Source organism: Pteropus medius, unplaced genomic scaffold, assembly GCF_902729225.1.
Source record: "Pteropus medius unplaced genomic scaffold, Ma_sr-lr_union100, whole genome shotgun sequence".
Lineage (NCBI taxonomy): Eukaryota > Metazoa > Chordata > Mammalia > Chiroptera > Pteropodidae > Pteropus > Pteropus medius.
This window is the reverse complement of record NW_024351730.1, coordinates 29,094,584-29,114,656: the sequence shown is the minus strand read 5'-3', so window position 1 is coordinate 29,114,656 and position 20,073 is coordinate 29,094,584. Positions and strand designations below refer to the sequence as shown.

At 37.5% G+C, this 20,073-nt stretch overlaps 1 protein-coding gene, 1 non-coding gene and 2 pseudogenes across 7 annotated transcripts in view; 2 read left to right on the top strand and 2 right to left on the bottom strand.

Moving 5' to 3' along the window:
- Positions 1–2,243: 2,243 nt before the first annotated feature.
- On the bottom strand, positions 2,244–2,362 carry LOC120588640 (uncharacterized; annotated as a pseudogene).
- A 3,331-nt stretch (positions 2,363–5,693) lies between these two features.
- Positions 5,694–20,073, top strand: part of HNRNPD (heterogeneous nuclear ribonucleoprotein D) — a 17,383-nt gene continuing 3,003 nt past the window's right edge. For 2 of the 6 annotated variants that reach the window (XM_039845566.1, XM_039845562.1), the window contains exons 1-6: positions 5,694–6,309; positions 8,170–8,226; positions 17,478–17,646; positions 18,307–18,468; positions 19,451–19,582; positions 20,040–20,073. The exon at positions 20,040–20,073 is cut by the window's right edge and continues 66 nt beyond it. In XM_039845566.1, coding sequence (XP_039701500.1) covers positions 6,077–6,309; positions 8,170–8,226; positions 17,478–17,646; positions 18,307–18,468; positions 19,451–19,582; positions 20,040–20,073 — 787 coding nt within the window. In that variant the 5' untranslated portion in view covers positions 5,694–6,076. Of the gene's footprint in view, positions 6,310–6,529; positions 6,637–7,595; positions 7,644–8,169; positions 8,227–17,477; positions 17,647–18,306; positions 18,469–19,450; positions 19,583–20,039 lie in introns of those variants that run through there. The other 4 variants (XM_039845567.1, XM_039845564.1, XM_039845565.1 and 1 more) reach the window with 3 other exon arrangements.
- Positions 13,116–13,238, bottom strand: LOC120588613 (uncharacterized; annotated as a pseudogene).
- Positions 15,951–16,069, top strand: LOC120588501 (5S ribosomal RNA). Its single transcript, XR_005649252.1, has one exon. It is a non-coding gene; the product is annotated as a 5S ribosomal RNA (ribosomal RNA).

Below are 20,073 nucleotides of genomic sequence, written 5' to 3'. Positions count from 1 at the left end.
TTAGAAGATTTTGATTTTGAGAGATAAACTGGCAGGTCAAACTGGCTTAGTAAAGGGAAATTATTGAGTCAACTAAGTTTAGAGGCAGGGAGAGTGGCAAGCAGAAATTGATCTGGTGGCTCAAAGAATGTGACCAGGACTTGGTATCCTGTCCTCCCATGTCTCAGTAACCCTTCAATGCTGTTTGACTCCTAACTTCACAGGCATCTTTCTGTTGTAAAAGGCTCTGGGTGGTTCCTTTGGCTACATGCTTTTGTTTATGAATGACAACTGCAAAAGAGTATTTCACTCAAATGTCAAAAAGAAGTTCTTCAATGTGATTGGCTGACTTTGGCCTGGTGCTTTTCCCAAAATAAATGATGTGACCAGGGGTGCTGAGTTCATTCTGATTAGCTGACTTGTTGTTCCCTAGCCCTTATACCAGGCCAACTGGCTTCTCACTAAGAGAAGGGAAACTCTCGATGTTGGGGGGCCCCAAATAGCAAATGTCTACTACAGCAGCCAAAACATCTACATGAACCAGTTAAAACAGATTAAAATCCCCCTACAAGTTGGTGTTGACAGGCAAGAGTTGGCGTCTAGAGGTCCCAGTGATGCTATCAAGAGCTTCTGATAGGCTAAAGCCTTAACTTGGGGAGGTGAGCAGTGGGTAGAGAGCCAGGCTTGGGGTTGGGGCCAGGGTGATTTCAAATTCTGAAAAGCCCCTAGGACTGGACCTATTCTAGCTGAGCCAGTCCCTGCTCCAGCTGTGCTCCCCTCCCTGCCTGAGGTTTGGCACGCAGGGGTAGAGTTGACAGCCACAGTCAGGAAGACTGTGAAAGGCACCCTCCCAGTACAGGGTAGGGATGGCAGGGTCACACAAAAGTTCAGGTGGCTTCTCTACCTACAAAGGAAATCCAGTCTGAGGGGCACTCTAATTGGGGTGACTATTTGATTATGTTTCACTTTTTAAAATGTGACTTTTCAGCAACTGTTCTGAAAACTCTCGGTCTTGATGTAAGGAAGTGATTATTCTCATGCAGTTTGTATGGGATAAGGAGTATCAAATAACTCAGAGCCACTGCATCAAAGGACAAGGCTCTAATCAAGAGATACATTCCTTTGTTTGAGGCTTTCAATATGTTAGCTGAACCTTAATCTGAAAACCCAAGTTTTCTGTATTATGTTCTCTTTCAATAATTATTCCCTTGAACTGTAGTAGCTCCTATGAACTAAGTGGGACAATTATAAATTAGCAGGCAAAACAATCTGAAAACTACACTATGAAACAAAACCTGACACTATTTGGCTTTAGCCTTGGTCCCTGGAAAAAGAAGTGTGGAGTATCCAAGATGCCGGAACTCAGTTCAAGTCAAAATACTATACTTATTGTAATGCCTGATGCGAGATTATGAAAAGGCTCTGGAAAAAACCCTACCTGCAGTAGCTAATCAAAATTTCATCCCAGAACTTCAAAAGGAGGGAGAAAAAGAAGGAAAAAATTCTTAATTTAATGAAAATAACCTTATTCTTTATTGGAAATATCAATAATATGAATTCAGTTGTTTTAATGATCCTTTGTTGTCATCAGAGCATGTTTTTCTTTGTAGGAAGTTATTGTAAAATAGTTACATGACCACATTTAAATAACACTCTATTTGTAGACTTGCCTCTTGTCAGATAAGGCTCATGACAGTGGCCTTCTAACTCATTCCTGATACCCTCCCAGCCTATTGTCCATACAACATCCGGAATGATCTGGATTATAATTCAGATTATAATTATCTGGATTATTCTGGCCACTTAAAAGTTTGTCAAGCCATTCCCTTCTCCCGCTCAAAATCCTCATGTAGTTTCGAATCACATTTATAATAAAAGCAAAGTGTTAAAGGCAGCTTACAAGGTCTTGAGTGACCTTATTCCTGGATATCTCTCAGATATGACCTATTCTGCTTTCCTCCCAGCATTCAGCCACACAGGCCTCCAACATTCACTGAAAGTGCCAAGTACACGTCTGCTTTTGCCTGTTAGTCTTCCCTAAGCTATGTTTATGGCTGTCACTTCCTTCAGGGTTTACTCAAAAAGTTACCGCCTTAAATTCTCCCTATCTAAAATAGTATATAGTCTATCCCTAGCTAGCACCTTATTATTTTTCTTCCTATCACTACCTAAAATTGTTAACACATCTACTTATTTTGTCTGTTTGCCTCTCCCACTGAAATTTCAGTTCCATGAGATCACCTACATTGTCTGTTTTATTTTTTATGCTACAGCACCTGGTCTTCCTAGGTGGTCTCCCATCCAAGTACTAACCAGGCCCGACCCTGATTAGCTTTCGAGATCAGACGGGATCGGGCTTGTTCAGGGTGGCATGGCTGTAGACCATTGTGTTTTAGTTATATTGCCAGCACCAGAAATGTACCTGTGCCGTGTGTTGCATGATTGAATGTGAATAAACCCAACTAGAAATAACCCTACTATTTTATGTTCTATGAAGCATTTAGATAAATCAAGATATATTTTAGAGGTAGGAGTTGGTTAATTGAATGTATTGGGTGACATTAAGGACTCCTTAATTTTTGTCTGGAGCACATGGGTGGGTGGGTTTCATTTAACCCTTTCTTGTTTAGAAAAAAAAGGGCAGCTCACTGCCAGCAATCATTTAATTGAATTTCAGCAACATATAGACAGACATCTGTGGTTAAGCAGAATTCAGATTCTACAATAGATTTGCTTAAGTAAAATCTGACAGTTCAGTGATAGGGCCTCAATTTTCTCTAAGTGAAGTGAGAACTTCCTGATCACTAGGAAGGACAGATTGTTCACTTTTTTGCAATTGGTCACCATCTAAAATCACAAGCTAATGCTTCAACAAAATGCTTAAATCCTACTGATGGGCTTTTGCAAGTAAGTGGCTGTTTAACATGGTTGTAGAAGAGCTCAAGTGTGTACCTTATATAGGAAATGAGTTCTTCCTGTTGTTTCTTCTGGACACTGTTCATTTTAGGTTGCCAAATGGAATGCATATTCCACTTTAAAATTTTTCAGCATAGGATATACTTGCCCTATTTGTAGAGTATATTTAGCAAATTAAAACTGTGACTTCTTGAATTGAATTTCAGCAACATAGGTGTGTACATCTTATCCTGGGTAAAAGTAATTCCATTTTAATCTCAAATGAACTTTTTTTTTGCTTCTTCTAAGTATTCCACTTTTTTCTAAAGTTATTCACAAAGGTTGAAGTCAATGAGGATCCAGTATTGCAGTGTGTTATCTGAAATACACTGCGACCTCCTAAAGCTATGAAATTTTTGATGTCATGGACACTGAGAGGGGATACTGTTTCCTTGCAGTGGTTTGGGCCAGTCTAATACAGCACCAGTATATAATCTTCAGCCACTTAAACATTAAATTCTTACCTATAAATGTGAAATAAAGGTTTGGTTTTCTCCTTAAGGAATCCACATGTCAGCAAGTGGTTTGAGGAAGTGTTTTTACGCCAGAGATGAAATGGGATAGTTGGGAGAGGAACCGTTTTGAGTTTCTGGAAGTGTACCTACTTTGCCTGAAAGGCCGCAAATCTAACTAGTTAGAAATATCTAGTATTTCGTCGTGTAAAAATAATTCAACTAGCTAACAGTCTACTGTATGTACACATGTGTATGTTTGTGAGTGAGGTTGGGAGGACACACAGAACACACTGTCTTTGCTCTCCAGGAACTCATAATCTAGTACAATTGCATATTAAAAATAACAGCAGTAAGGACAAAGACTGTGAGAATGGATGATTAATTCTGCCTCAGAGATTCAGAAAAAGCTTCACAGAAGTAGCCTTTGATTATTGAAGGATGAATAAGTTTACCAGGCAGATGAAGAATGTGAAAAGAACTAAGGTTCAAGTTAAATAAGTTCTAAGACGGAATGTTCGGGCAATGTAGGAGCATAGGTTGCAGAGATTTGGGCCATTACATATAGATATGAGTAACATGGCATCTTACATACTCATGTAGCATAGTAAAGGTATTAGCTTTAAAATCATTCTTATCTTTTAAATAAAAAATTTTTAAAAATTCCAAGAAGTTCAGAAACTACTGAGCTACATATTAGTTAAAATGGACCTTTTGGGAAAGTCTATTACTAAAAGGTGAGGCATGTCTAAAGCAAATAAATCCTCTCTTGAAGACAGAAAAGATTCAAGACACCTCCCTTTAGGTGATTTGTCTCTAAATTGGAATATTGGCTTGAGCACAATACCCACTTTCTCCTTGGCTACTACTTTTACAGGTGAAGTCACTACCACTTGGTCTAAGATACCTGTTTTTGGCATTGCCTGTGTGTGATTTGCTTAATACAGGAATTCAATGAGATTACATTTTTAAGACGTTTTCAGAACTTAGCTGTACCCGAGTTTTAATTATTCTGTAATGCAAATTCTGCTAACTTGATTAACAATAAAAATTAGATATTTTTAATCTTCCTTTGAGATTTTTGGATAATATCCAATTGACAAATTCATTTAATTACATGGTGGAAAACAAATATTTAAACTCTTGAGTTCTTTGCTGTATTTTGCACTCATCTTTGTTTTCTTTGTGCTTGGGTACATGCTAAACACGCAAATATTTGTTGCCTAAGTACCTAAAAACTATTTTTTTTTCTGGGTGTATTGCAGGAAACTGCAAATCCCAAAGCTCGAATAATCTAGTTTCCAGCCAAAGCATTTGGGACTTCTAATAGGTCTATTAAAAAGAACTTTACTGTTACCCTGCATGTAACTCCTAGCGGTGTTTAAAAAAAACACACCCAAATCCCACAACAAACTCAGAAACCTTGTAAAGATGATTCGTAGAATTTATATATTCTATTTAGAACAAAAACTAAAACTCGCTAAATTAAATGAAATCTTGGTTGATCTAACACATTTCCCACTATTTTCAAAGAATCGTGGTTGGTTTTAAGATCTTCAAATAAAGCAAAACAAAACAATCCCAGTTCTTTAAAAGATGCAAGTTACCTATTTCTTTAGACGAAAAAATTCAGGAGAAAAGCAGGCAAGGAAAAATCTTATTTGGAAAGCAAATCTTAAAAGAAAAAGAACTCCTAATTCTCAGCGGTCTTAGAGAGCCCGCCCCGAGTCGGAAAGCGCGGCGGCGACAGCCGGGGAAACCTCAATGTCACCTGGTCGCGGGTGACTACAGCGGGCAGAGGATCTGCGGCAGTCCAGGCACGCGCGCAGCGGCGCCTCGCTCCGCGTACGGCGAGCCAGGCGCTCCGGGCGCAACTCTGGACAGAGCCGGAGGCACGGGGCCGAAACTTCAGGGCTGCCTCCTTCTTTTCTGGGGCTGGGCATTTCTAGGACATAGAAGCCGCCGAGTGCATGCCTCCCCTCCGCAACCCCAAAGCGACAAGCGCACAGTCGTCTTCCGGGAGGTGACACCACAACCCTACCCAACGACCGGGCTCCCGCCTGATGCAGGGGGGTAGCTGGGTGAGCGGACTCCAGGAACCCTCCGAAGGGCGGGGGCAGAAGCAGGGGCATCTCTAGCCGCGCCTTCGAAACAGCGCTCCTTGTTCTCGATGATCCTCGCGCGGCCGTCTTATCGAACGCCATTTCCGGTTCCTTTTAAAGGCCCCAAGCTGTGCGGCGCGGCGCGTGCGAGGAAGGTATAAAAAGGGAGCGAGAGGGCGGGACCGAGGAGGAAGGGGGGAGAAAAAATAGCGGTAGAGGGGGCGGGGGAGGTGCAAAGGGCGCGCTCGCGCGTCACGTGATCGGGACGCGCCGTTCTTCCGTCGGCCATTTTAGGTGGTCCGCGGCGGCGCCATTAAAGCGAGGAGGAGGCAAGAGCGGCCGCCGCTGCTTATTCTTTTTTAGTGTAGCCGAAGGGAGCGGGAGTGCGCTCTGCGCGAGAGTGGGAGGCGAGGGGGGCAGGCCAGGGAGAGGCGCAGGAGCCTTTGCAGCCACGCGCGCCTTCTCTGTCGTGTTGTGTGCTTCGCGCGGTACAGCGAGCGCGCGGCAGCGGCGGGGATTACTTTGCTGCTAGTTTCGGTTCGCGGCAGCGGCGGGTGTAGTCTCTTCGGCGGCGGAGGTAGTAGCACTATGTCGGAGGAGCAGTTCGGCGGGGACGGGGCGGCGGCGGTGGCAACGGCGGCGGTAGGCGGCTCAGCGGGCGAGCAGGAGGGAGCCATGGTGGCGGCGGCGCAGGGGGCAGTGGCGGCGGCGGGAAGCGGAGCCGGGACCGGGGGCGGAACCGCGGCCGGAGGCACCGAAGGGGGCAGCGCCGAGTCGGAGGGGGCGAAGATCGATGCCAGCAAGAACGAGGAGGATGAAGGGTGAGTAAGGGGCGGCCTAGGGATAGCCAGGCCCAACTAGTCCCCCTCCCCCTTCCTGTCCTCCGCCATTAGGCCTCGTTCCCGCTCCGCCCGCACTCCAGGCCCTTATGAAGACTCCTTGCACGATTCTTCCCTTCTCTCGTTGGGCTCCCTGGGGCTTTCATTCTTGTCCCCTGCCTTGTTTGTCACTCCCCCCTCCCCCCATCACCCACGTTTCCTGCCTTTAAGCGTCACCATGCTGCTCCCCGGCCCGCCCTCCTTCCCTCCCTTGCCATGGGTCTCCTCCCACCGACTTAACCGCCAGGATTTTTTCCCGCCTGTCGAGGGGTACCTTTTTTCTCTTTTCTCGGCTCTGTTCCCCGTTTTCTGAAGTTTCGGGCAAAAAACGCAGACAAAAAAGCCCGTATAACTAAGGTTTATTTGGTGCCCCTCACTCTAGCATCCTGAGACGCTGCAATTTTATTTTTATAAGCACATGCTTTGGGGAACGTGTATGCTGACCACCTCTGCTGCTCCCGTTTCGGCTTCAGGCCAAATACTTTTTTTTTTTTTTTGTATTTTGAATAAGTCGTCTCCATCTCTTCGTTTTTCCATTACACACTTAACGCACAACGGCTTGCTTACATAGTCCCTAACTTTCAGTTTAGGTGAACAAATTGGGATAGGTGAATTTCCCCCCAAATCGCCTGTTGGTACGTTGTTTTTGCTCCACGGTCTTTTCTTAAGTTCTTGGTCGGCGGGGCCTGCACTTGACTGGAGCTTTTCTAATCTCTTACCTCCGGTTTGCAGGCTGCCCTTCCCCCACCCGCCGAGTTAGTCTAACCGCGCACCCTTTTCGCGCTCTCAGCTGTTGGGTTCCTCAGTTTGTACAGATTGTACTCTCACCTATTTTACTTTTTCTGTGCAGTTTCCACTTTTTACAAAACCTCTTTTTCCCCACCAGTTGCCGAGGATCCTTTTTTAGTCTCTCTTGATCTCTCCTTCCCGCTCTTACCACACTGTTAAAGGAGGCCCACCAGCTTTCTTTCAAAAATGAACAAATCCCATATTGTGCTATGGCATGACTTTTTTTTTGGTGCAAGTTTTTAAGTAGTAACTTGCTTCCTCCAAATGGAATTAGTTGTATATATTCAAGCTGGACTAAATACAGTAAAATTGAGCAATTGGGAGAGGCGGGAGCATAATACAGGAGTTAGCTGGAGGGACTAAATCGGGGATCTTGGCTAGGTTTTCTTTCCCGTTACTGACTACCGATCTTGGATTAATGCTTCCATTCCTTTTTGTAGTGTGTGTGAGAATTTTTTTCACAGTAACAAGGAGAAAGGTGTTGGAAGGTAAAAACAGTAAAATATCGCCTTAACCCAGTGTTAGAAAACATGATTTTCTTTATTGGGAAAGAACGCAATATTTGGAGGGAGGAGAGAGAGCCTTTGGAGTATAGATAGGATTTAATAATCTCAGCCCAGGCAGACTTGTCCTGTTGTTATGCTGATCGTGCTTGCTTTGGGAGAGTGAAGGTGGGATGGGAAACTAGCTTTTCTTAATTAGTTAATCTTGAGTAACATATAGTTTAATTTAAGAAAGGAATATGTTAAATATTTGGAAACTTAAGCCTTTAATTTTTTTCCCCCCTGAATTCTGTTCTTTGGGCAGAGGCACTAAAATGATTAATGGTATAACTTGCTGTTTGGGGCAGGCTTTCTGTTACCCCTCCAGATTTTTGAAATTACAAAGCAGCTGCCTTTGTAGTTATCTCCTGTTGAACTGAAGTGTAAATGAATTAAAGTTTTTAACCCTAACAGTGTCAAAAACTAAAACTAGAATTTTGATTGGTTGCTGTACCGGTTGTTAATTCCCTAGCCATTCAAACTCCTCCCCACGACACTCTGAAGCAGCGACGGCACAGCGGGAAGAATGGTAAAACTTTTAAATTTTATTTTTGTATTATAAAGGTTTCAGTAGTCATAACTTGCAGAAGCTGTGTTTTGGTTGGTTGCCCATTGACTCCCCAGGAAATTCTAGACATTAGTATAGTAGGATTTCTTATACCTGGGATATAAAACCTTTTTAGGCATTGTGAACTTTGGGCAAAGCAGATGCCATTACATGGTTTTTGGTCTGTGGTAATGCATGTAATTGGTTTGGCCAGTTAAAGCTTAATATAGTTAGTAATGATATTTTTTTATCTGGGCAAGAAACAATATTACTGTAATTTCAAATTTGATTTGTTTTTGTTAAGACAATGTTTTTGGAATTCTAAGTTTACTGCTAAACGTGAAGATTACATGATTTAAAATCTTGTGTTTAAATTGTCTTGCATGTTATACTGAATTATTCTGGAGATGTCTAAAGCAAAACCATTTTTAAAATAGCGTTGTGAATATGTATTAATGCAAAAATGTATGTTTTACCACCAACCATATTTGTAAATAAAACTTTAATAAGAATTGGATATGTAGTATTCAGAGGCAGGCTGATGTGGCTTTCCACTTCAGCTCTTAAAGCAGATTTTTTATTTTGTGTGATTTGGCTGGAATGTTAATTACAGTTGGTTGGTTGACATGTATTCACAATTGCATGATTTCTCTTTGGAAGGCTGGTAGATTGAGTATTGTTCTTTTTATCACTCCCTTTTCCTAAATGTTCATTTTTCTGCCTTTAGGATTATATTTGAGTTTTCCAGGAGTTTGTATTCACCACCATTGGAGTTTAGAGGGCCAGTGTTTGCAGATAGTTGATTTGTATGTGTACTAATTACAATACAATTTAAGAACCCAGTTGGGATAACATTTAAACTTTACATTAGCTTTACTTATTACTGTATTCTTGAAATCCGCCCAGTTTATATTGGAGATAAAGCAGACTTGGAAGCAGTAGGCTGAAGGGAAAATAAAAAATGAGTCAGTTTCGCATACAGAATAAAAATGTTTTTGATGTAAATTACATTTTCTGTTTGGCACTGTGATAGTTCAATTTCACTGCTAATAGTGGCAAACTAAGATTAAACTATAACTATACTCCATTACATATTTCAAATCTTACATAAGCATTATTTTCATTAATTTGAAAGGACCATGAACTTAGGTTGAAGGTCACTGTTTTGACTCCTGTAAGAATTATACTTGCTCTGGTAGCTAATATAACTACAAGTGTTTAAGTGACCTGTTAGGAAAATATGGACAATTAACTGTATTTAATGAATGTTTTAGGTTACGACCAATTATCCACTGAAAATAGATTTTACTGAGGTCATTTATGTTTACATTTAATGGATGATGTATTAAAAAGACTGCCCAATCACCCAGTTTCATCCTGTTACAGATACTCATTTTTCTTTTTAAACAAAAAAAAAAATCTTAAGGTCTTTAAACCTTTTTTGGTGTCTGCACTTGTCACCCATCTGTTCTTTTCTATCTCCCAGGTTGAGGGAAATTGGGCAGTGATTTCATAATCTGAATAGTGAGGATAAGACTGCTTATTACAAGATACAAAAGTCATCTAAATTTAATTCTTAAATATTTCTATGTGCATTTATTTTTACAGTTCTAACTTGAGAATAAAGTGATTACAGTTTCACCCTAAAAATATTTTTAAAATCGATTTGTTGTAGACTTAAGGTTTTAAATTTTGAATGTAAGAATAAATAGCTGTTTTTAGGAGGACGTTCCTGTTAGCATACTCTAGCGGATGTTTCTACAGTTTACTATGGACCTTTAGAATACTTGGTCTCATTTCCATAGTAAATTTCCTTCCTGAGTTCACTTCATTTTAATCTTTACAACTTTAATATCTTTAGTTTCTACTTAAAAGCATTTGCACTGGAAATTTCCCATTTTGGTGTGGACTCGTTCTCTGCAGGCTGCAGTTTTTTGTAGGGTAGGTACTTGAAGTGAGCTCTACCTGGAGACATTTTGAAATCTCATGATCAGTGGAAAACTTATAATACGTGTTAGCTTTCAGACAGTTTTACAAGATAGGTACATTGACTTGTCTGCATTGGATTGGGCAGGAAGCAAAATAGTCCCATTCAGTAATCAGTACAACAATATTTTTCTAATAACAGGATGTTTGATCTAGTTCTCTCATCATTAGTGTATAAGCTCAAGTGCGATTATTCCTGTTGGGGAATTTAGTGAATTCTGCTATAGGTGTTTCCTGTCTAATTTAAAAAATGGGACTACATGTTTTTGTTTTTAAGTATTTGAAATTATAATCTATATCCTAGTGCTTCTGGGCCATTCTGAACGTTGCTTTGCAAAACAGTTACTTTTAGAGTAGTTTCATGCCAACTTTACTGGCCTTTGATTCGGTAAAGTTGGGTTTACTATAAGTTGAGACCTTGATTAGATGGGTCTGAATTTTAGCATTCTTTGAAACCTTGGACAAGTTTCCAGTGTTAAAATTGCAGAAATTGATGCCCCCAAATCTTGAGATGGTGCACGTATAAGGGAGGGACGTTAAATTCTTTTCATTTCAAACTGATCTAGTATGAAAAATACTAAAAAATCACCTGACCTTTTAACTTTGGAATGGAAGAATATCATTGAAATTTTTCAGTGCTAATTTTTGTTTTAAGCCTGTTTATTTCCCCTCAAGTGATGTGGCCTCTTCTATAAACTAAGTGTATTTACTGCGTGTTTTTAGTATTGCCTGGGTATTTTGTTATCTGTAAGGCTGCCTTAATATAAGAACGTTTTGAATCTATTGTCATTTATGGCCAGCATTTAGGATGATTAGTTTTGCCTTCAAGTTATACATACTTGAAAGCATTTAAAAAGGAATAGAATAATAACTTTTTTCCTATTCCACTTAAAGCTGTACACCTCAAGTGTGTGTGCAGGTTCACAAATGGAGTGAAACAAACTTCTCTTAGTTCAAGTTTTATTTCACTTTAGTTCTGCTTCAACGTTTTAGTAGATAGGGCACTGAACTGGATGCTGGAAGCGTGGAATCTGTTTCTGTTACTTCACTTCCAACAGTGTGGTCTCAGGTAATATATCATTTGTTACTTGGTTTGCTGATGATGTGTTGGAACAATGCTCACCACAGGAAGATTGACTACGTAGCCTGCTTTCATAGCTTGTGTGTATTTATCCTGTGTCTTAATAGTTGATACTGCCAGTGGTTTACTCCTGTGGAGTAAAGGTAAGCATGTTTTAGTTTCTGGAGTATTATATTGTACATTGGAGCTAGACATTAAGACTATTTGGGGGGAGGGTGGGAAGACTTGTATTACAGGCAGTGTTTGGCTAATAATCAGCGTGATAGTTTTAAGTATTGGGTCATGTTCTATAAATTCCTGCTTACTTAAGACTTGAAACTATCACAAAGCCCAAACAGCTTTAGTCTTCTGAGAAAGGTGAAAAACTACCAGCAAATATATTCAAAAAGTAACTAACAGGCAGTGTCATGGAATGAATCTTCTATAATTTTCTCCTTATACTGTTAAAAAGTAACATGATTCTGAAATTTCATCAGTAAAGGTAAAAATTTTCTGAGTTTAGTATTGATGAAGTAAATTGATTTTAGTAGAAATCTTTATAGAATTATGAATGTGTAGTAATCTCAGTTAACCAGAATGTTAACCTCTAGGTTAAGGAAACCCATTCCTTAACCTCCAGGTAGATGAGAGTTTACCTTATTAAAGCTGATTAAGAGTTTATTTTAAAAGTAAAAATAGTAGATGTCATTCCTGCCTTGGAATGAAATGAAAAAAGGGGAGAGATACTGGGTTAAACATTTAAAATTTATTCATGTTTAATTTATTAGCTATTTTCAACTTATCTTTTTTTAGTCATTTAGGTTCATTTTGTATGAAATAATGAGATTTCATATACTGGGCTAGAGGAATCAGTCTTTTTCTATTGACTTGTTAAAAGTTTATCAAGCTGTTTCCAAAGGTATTTTTTATACAATCTAAAATGATTACTCTAATATGTTATATTGCCTAGTTGCATAAAGTAAACCCACCCCTTCCTATATAGGTAAGTGGTGACTTTAAATCTAGAATTTCTGAGGGAGAATCAGTTATGTGTTGATGATATTTCATAATACTTAATGTCATTTTAGGATTTTAAAGGAATATAATTACAATGATAAAACACCAGAAAATTTTTTAAAATAAGGATTAGTGGTAACATTGCTTGAGTAACATTACACTAAAAGGTGACAGTGATTGGCCAGCCCTGTCGTGTACTTGAAATGTAAATCACATTTACATTGTTGTATTTTTTTTAAACTGTCAGAACTTGTTATGAAGGTAGGAATAGAAGATTGACTTTTTAGGAAGTGTTTGAAAGATTTTTTTTGGTTCCTGTAACAAAATTGGGAGGAACTGTAATGGTGCTTATTATTTTACCTTGAATGAGGTGTCTCATAGTAAAGACTTGTTGGGGGAAATATCTTTAAATAAAGTACAGTTGGCTTTGGAGTGTTAAATCTAATGACCTTAATAGTATAGAGAATAAGTTTTTTGGATGGCAAAAAAAAACCCAGGAGTATTAAATCAGAACATTCGCCACCAGCCAGCACTGCTTCATATGTATTTATTGCCTTTTATATTTTGAAATTATTTCTTACCAAAATTACTGGCGATTATGTAGAGTACAAACAAGTCAGAGATTTTGGAACTATATTTTTAGGGTCTTGGACCTAATTTCCAGTATATGTATTTTTTGCATGGGATACTTAAAAATTTTTGGGTTAAGTCTGAGAATAATGATAGGATTCATTTATATAAAATCCATCGTGGCCTGTTGCCCCTAAAGTTGAAACTTCATATAGCCCATGCAGATTTTTTTTTTCCTCGCTTATAGCACCTGGTATTCCTAGGTGGTCTGCCATCCAAGTACTTACTAACCAGGCCTGACCCTGCTTAGCTTCTGAGATCAGACGAGATCAGGCATGTTCAGGGTGGCATGTCTGTAGACTCCATGCAGATTTTTAAAAATGCCATTGAGTAAATGAAAACATTGCTTTATTAAATTATTCTTAAGATTGTGCTCTACCATTTCTAAATAACTTTTATTGAGCACTTAAGATATTGTGTCCTGTGCCGCCCTTGTAGTGTGTTTATTCATTTAATCCTCACTTGCAGATATATGAGGTAGGCTCTTAAGTTTTTTTCCCCCCTTTTACAGAGGTAGAAACAATCTTGGGATTTTTTTCCCCCTCAAGGTCATACAGTTAGTGGTGCATGTAGGATTTAAACCCAGGCTGTTTGGCTTACTGCTTCTAAATTTACTTTCTCTAAAAGTATTTCCCACAAAGCAGCCTAAATTTCTAAATGATACTGCATAGCACTTAGATGAGTTATTTCCACTGAGTTATATAACTTTATGCTTGTCATTTAATACTATAATATGACGTAATTTCAGTGTCTGTAAAAGTAAGGAGGTTTCAACTGTTGAGTAGGTGTTTTATAGTATTTATTTTTGTTGTTGAGCAGGTATTTTAAAGTGAGTAGCTTTTGGGGGCGCTAAATAGCTTATAAATAGATTTAAGAAGTTAAACTTTGTTAATAAAATACTGTATGGGAAGTCCTACATTTTGATTGGAATTGATTCACTTACGACCAAATCACATTTGAAACTTGTATTGCAGCATTAGGGACCCATTTTTGTTGCTACTTAAACAAATCTTGTGATGTAGTTTTAACTTGGCTGCTTAGGATTTTTCTGGAGTTCTCTACTTCATTGTAAATTGTGTGCACCTGCAGGAGTGACAGCAACTTGAAAGTCAGTCTTTGTATTCAAGGCAGCAGAGGTAATCTGGATGGACAATAGGTATTGTGCTTCAAGCAAGATACAGTAATATAAAATACAGAAAATTTAAATTGGCATCATATACTATCTCATAATTTGAGGGAGAGCATGTCAAGAAAGCTGATGTTCTAGAAAGGCTAAGAAAAGTTACAATTTATCCAGAATTAAGATAACAGGCCTTTTCTTATTATACTGTTATATCTTGATGTGTCTACTGAGTAAAGGTGGAATGGATTTGTTACATACAGTTTGTATTCATCGCAGTATATTTACCTGTCTGGTTGTCTTTTGTGCAGCAACCTTATTAAAGCAGAAGAAAAAGCATTTTGGGCTACCAAAATGTTAATAATGTATTTGCCACTTGGGCTCTTTGCTTAGAGGCTGTTTACTTTCACGATACACAAAATTTGAAAAGTTTGAGTGCTAGGTACCTACCCTATGAAATGGGAGGGGGAGGTGTTTTAGAACAATAACTGGTGATTAGTCTGGCAAAATAAGAACTGTTAAAAGAGCTAAGAAGTGGGATCTACTTAGTGTATTAAAAAATAGCTCTCCGATTTCAGAAGACCCTACAGGCATGCTATAGTAGCATAATGAGGATGACTGACAGTGTTAAATCATGATTACTGTATTTGATTAAAAAGGCAGAAGAGTGTGATAATGTAGGGAAAAAAAATCATTCCAAATAATTAGAGGTTAAAAAACAATTGAGAGATTAAGGAAGGCCAGCATTGCTTTAAGGAAGGTGGAATATCTCTAAAGGTGCTGGATAGCTGAAGTTTTTCTACATATTTTGCTCTAATTTTTTGAGAAATAGTAATCATTCTGTGGAATACGTGTAAATTATAGTTGACCCAGAGTATTTTATTATATTCTGGGTAAATGGGATTTGATTATTTAGGAAGGATAGCTAGCATCTTTAGTGACCTTTTAGTTCTAAAGTAGTAGACATTTAACCTCTCTACCAAAGACTACTATTAAATATTAAAGATGGGAAGTTTGTTTAAAGAGCACTTTATTGGGCTATTTGATGAATTAGTATGCTTATCTGATATTTAAAAAAACTGACTTTCTATGTTGTAAAAAAACATTTGGGGCTTGTGAATAATAGAACATGCCTCGTTCTTGTTATAAGTTATTTCTTTGTCATTTTTCGTTTCTTAATTTTAAATTAAGGACACTTAATCCAATATAAACGTTGCCTTGGTTAAATATATACTAGTTCTGTCTCAATAAATAAGTCTGATTTTAAAAAATTGCAGTCGAAAGGCAAGAAAATTCTGTGTCTGTTTGGTCTATTCCTCAGATATTCTCTTCAGGCTGAAATAATGTCAAACTTAAATTATTGATGAAAAATTTCTGTAATAATTACAGAAGTGGTAATTTAATAGTTAAATTTCAACTTAATTGAAGTTGTTTCTGTTCTGGACTTGCTATGGATAATCTGAGCAAGAGGTCATTGCTTTAGTAGTTAGTTTTCTTTCTCCACTTTAAAAAGATGTTAGTGTTCTCATCTTGAAAGAAGAAATGTTGGTAATGAATTTTATCCTATGAAGTGCTGTGCATCTTTCGTTTAAAAAATAAGGTGTTTAAGGCAATTTAAGTGGTTAGTATTGAATATTAGAAGATGCATTATTTGAATGAAAGAAAATGTAATTGAAAATACCTCAACTTTCTCCCCATGGAATTGGCAGTAAACATTAAAAATACCTATACAACTTGGGTGTTTTTGTTCATTTGATTATAAAATACAAAAAGTTAATAAAGATTACTTCAAACATGGACATTTTATTAGAGAAAGTCGTGAAAGTTAAGCATATAAAAGGCCCAGCTCTACAATTCAAGTACAAATTGAAACAACTTGAAATGGGAAGGACAGTCTATGGCCATGCTACCCTGAGCAAGCCCGATCCCTTCTGATCTCGGAAGCTAAGCAGGGTCGGGCCTGGTTAGTACTTGGGTGGGAGACCACTTAGGAAGACCAGGTGCTGTAGACATGTAAAAAAAAAAAAAGGATTGTGAGCTTTACAAGGTCCTTGCAATCTGCGAGGTCAACCAAGGGTTGCCTCTCCTAAGAAAATAAAAATAAAGAAATGGGAGGGACAGTATGTGCCTTAAGTAAGACTTCTTTTGCATTAAAAGTTAACTTTGTCATTAGAAGAAAAAACAAGTCTGGTTAAAATAGTAAGATCAGTAACACCTCAGTTAATCTGGCATCTTTAGGGAGAAGCAGAAGCAAGATCTTATTCTAGGGATAAAATTGGCCTCTTGTTTTAAGAATTGGCTTTAGTGACAGTATCTTCAAAGCCCACAAGATGTAGATGTTTTGTGCTTTAATTTACTTTCCAGAGCTGGAAGTTAGTACTACATCCCCATCCTACCCTTGACCCACCCCAGTTACAAAGAAATTGTTGAGCAAGGATGCTTTTATTCCCATGGTGAAATTTTTAGCCCTCACATAACAAATTCTGACAGTTTACCCTTAAAAATCTCCAGTCCTGTCTCTTTAAAGGGTAGGAGATAAATGGTAGCTCATTTTTGGAGGGGGGCACAGGGAGCAGATCTAAACAGATCACAGAGCTGCTGATCAGAGCTTTATGGCCATTTGCTGTTAAAAAAGACTTCACTTGAAATTTTAGGCGGGGTGGGGGGGTATATATTTTTAGTCTTAAAGTGTCTTGGTGGTTTCCATTTACTACCCCACTGGTCATGTTTAGCATTTTGAAGGTTTAAATATTTTATTGCTGGTTAACTGAGGTTCTACTGTAAATAAATTATCTAGGTTAATTAGCAGATAGTGCTTCAGTGGGTAATTCTTATGGTTCACATGAATTGTTTACATGATTATTTTGTCTTTAAGGACTCTTAGCACATCAAAAAACTTGGTTTACAACTTAATAGTGAGACTTAGACATCTTCCTTTTTATGTGCTAAGAGTTTTAGCGAACTGTTAAATAGAAAGCTTCAGCATAGACATGCTGTTGCTGTGATCATAGGGATTTCACAGCCTTTTTATAAGTACAATGAAGATTTTGGAAGAGAAATTTGAAGCTAAAATTCTGTGTTTGCTGTTACCAATATTTAACATGTAATTTAAGGAAGACAACGTATAGTATTTTTACTTTGGGAATAACATTTTTTTGGCAAGTCAAAAGACAATCCGCTGCTTGCTCACTATTGTAATTATGCAGGTGCAGCAGTAGCAAACTTTTCCAAACTGGAATAGGGTGTTTTTGATATGTGACTATGTAGGAAGAATGACATTTACATACACTGCCCTGTAAATTGGTGCAGTTTGAAAAAGGTATTAATGATGTGGATACTTAAGGCAAGTTTGAAAAAAAAAAAAAATTTTTTTTTTTTTTTTTTTTTTTAGCATTTTAATATTGCTTTTTGTCTTTACAGGAAAATGTTTATAGGAGGCCTTAGCTGGGACACTACAAAGAAAGATCTGAAGGACTACTTCTCCAAATTTGGTGAAGTTGTAGACTGCACTCTGAAGTTAGATCCTATCACAGGGCGATCAAGGGGTTTTGGCTTTGTGCTATTTAAAGAGTCGGAGAGTGTAGATAAGGTAGTGTGTTATGTGTTCTGATCAGTTAATATAAAATATGTGGATAGTTTTATAAAATTAATTTGCCCATTGTTTGTGACTTCCCCTTTTGTAGTAATATGAAGGAAGACACAGTTCTTGCCAATACATTTTATAAAGAGTTGAATTCAAGAATTGTTTGTTATGCCAACTGTGCTTTAATAAAAAATTAAAAGTATGCCCAAGTATTAAAAAATTGTTTGCTGAATGAATACTTTGTTTGCCAGGCTCTACTAAATTTAAATTGTTTAAATATTGAGACTTTAAGATGCTTTGTTGAAAGAATGTGCTAGCTGTGACAAGTTCACAGAACAGAGCTTGAAATTTGCCAGGCAAGAAACTTTCAACTTAATCTTTTTAGTCTTGGGCTGAAGGGAAGTAGCAATCGTGTTTATATTGCTGACAGTTAAAGCTGTGATATTTTTGAGTTATTGATTAAATTGTGTCTTCCCATTCTTATTGATCTTTATGTTTAAACATTGTGTGTGTTAGTTGGTGTCATATCACCACAAATTGACAATCAAAAGCCAGTCAATATATGCCTAGCATTAGCTATGTTTATTTAACTATAATTATTTTTAAGTTAATAGTCTCTGAACTTAAGATACACATATTTAAAATAAAAAACTTCAATTTCCTTAGGTCATGGATCAGAAAGAACATAAATTGAATGGGAAAGTGATTGATCCTAAAAGGGCCAAAGCCATGAAAACAAAAGAGCCTGTTAAAAAAATTTTTGTTGGTGGCCTTTCTCCAGATACACCTGAAGAGAAAATAAGAGAGTACTTTGGTGGTTTTGGTGAGGTATGTGATGTTTTGCCCCAGGTTTTTTTTTTTTTTTTTTTTTGACTTCCAAAATTAGGGTGATTATAATTGTCATTTGTGGTTTTCGGTTTTGATGTTTGGACAGATTATGTGATTATTTTTGTAATAAGGATATTTTAAATACTTAATGGATCTATGAAAGTTAGAGGATTACATTTTCTCATTTATTGAGGAATGCCATATGATAATAGCATTGCTGGGCATACGGTACACAAAGATGAAATAGACATTTTTGAGGAATTTACCAGATTAATAGAAGAAATAAAAATGCAAACAACATGAGGAAGAAATCCAGATTGGATTACTCGAGATATAGAAGAAAATGATTCGGTTGAGAAAAGGAAAGGAATGAATTAAGAGTAGGATTTGATACCTTAGTATAAATACATGCATATGTGCAAATTTTATAAGGCTAATTATAAACTTAGTGAAATAGTAAGGTGAGGTTTCTCTTATAAATTAATGATTTAAAGCTAAAGTGAGAAATTTGTGGCTTAATATATGTAAGTGCAAGCAACATTGGAACTGCTTACGTTGGCAGTAACCATCTAAGAAGAGTAATAGCATCTGCTTTTTGGTGGTCATATGTTCTCCAGTTTTCAGTGGTCTGTACCACTCTTCATTTTCTCCCAAATGCAGTCACTTTTATTCTGTTTTCCTTACAAGTGACTGTTTTCTTGTTCTTGGAGGGCTTTTGAGTTTGTTGTACTTGAATTACATAGCAAATATTAGGACCCTGTGAAGCTTGTTTTTTATAACAGGTTTCTGAAGACATTTTAGGGGGAGTGGATATTCTAATTTAAAGAATTCTTTGAAAAGATTAGCATTAACAGTGAGAGGGACATAGCAGAATAGAGCTCTAGGGCCAGACATTCTTTTTTTGTGTACTTTCCCTACTAAATTTGTGCTCTTACTGTTAACATGCAAATTAAAGTATATTAAAACTTTTTTTTTATGTCAGGTGGAATCCATAGAGCTCCCCATGGACAACAAGACCAATAAGAGGCGTGGATTCTGCTTTATTACCTTTAAGGAAGAGGAACCAGTAAAGAAGATAATGGAAAAGAAATACCACAATGTCGGTCTTAGTAAAGTAAGTTAGCATCTATTTAATTGCAGACTTGAAAACTAGAGTTTAATCATCTAGCTTTCTGTAAAGGCTTCATTTGGCATGCTTGTGTGTTAAAAACGCCTTGTGGGATCCTTATTTATCAAAGTCATTGATCAACTATATTTGCTTTTGTTGGGGAGCAGAAGGTAAACATTTGTTTTTAAGAGATTTTTTTGTCTAGGCTTTACTAAGAAATTTTTTGAGGACAAGTAGAGTCATAACATCTCAAGCGAATACTTTAATATCATCAGAAGTGATTATTTCTTTAAGTACTAATGTTTTTAATTGACAGACTGATTTCGAGGAATGTATCAAATTAGCCAACTGTATTTTAGATAGTATCGGCTACTCTGGTTATTATAAATTTTGATTTTTTTTGGTTTTGTTTTTGTCTATTATTTTCTTGATTCAGTATAATAACATATATTTTCTCTTTTAGTGTGAAATAAAAGTAGCCATGTCGAAGGAACAGT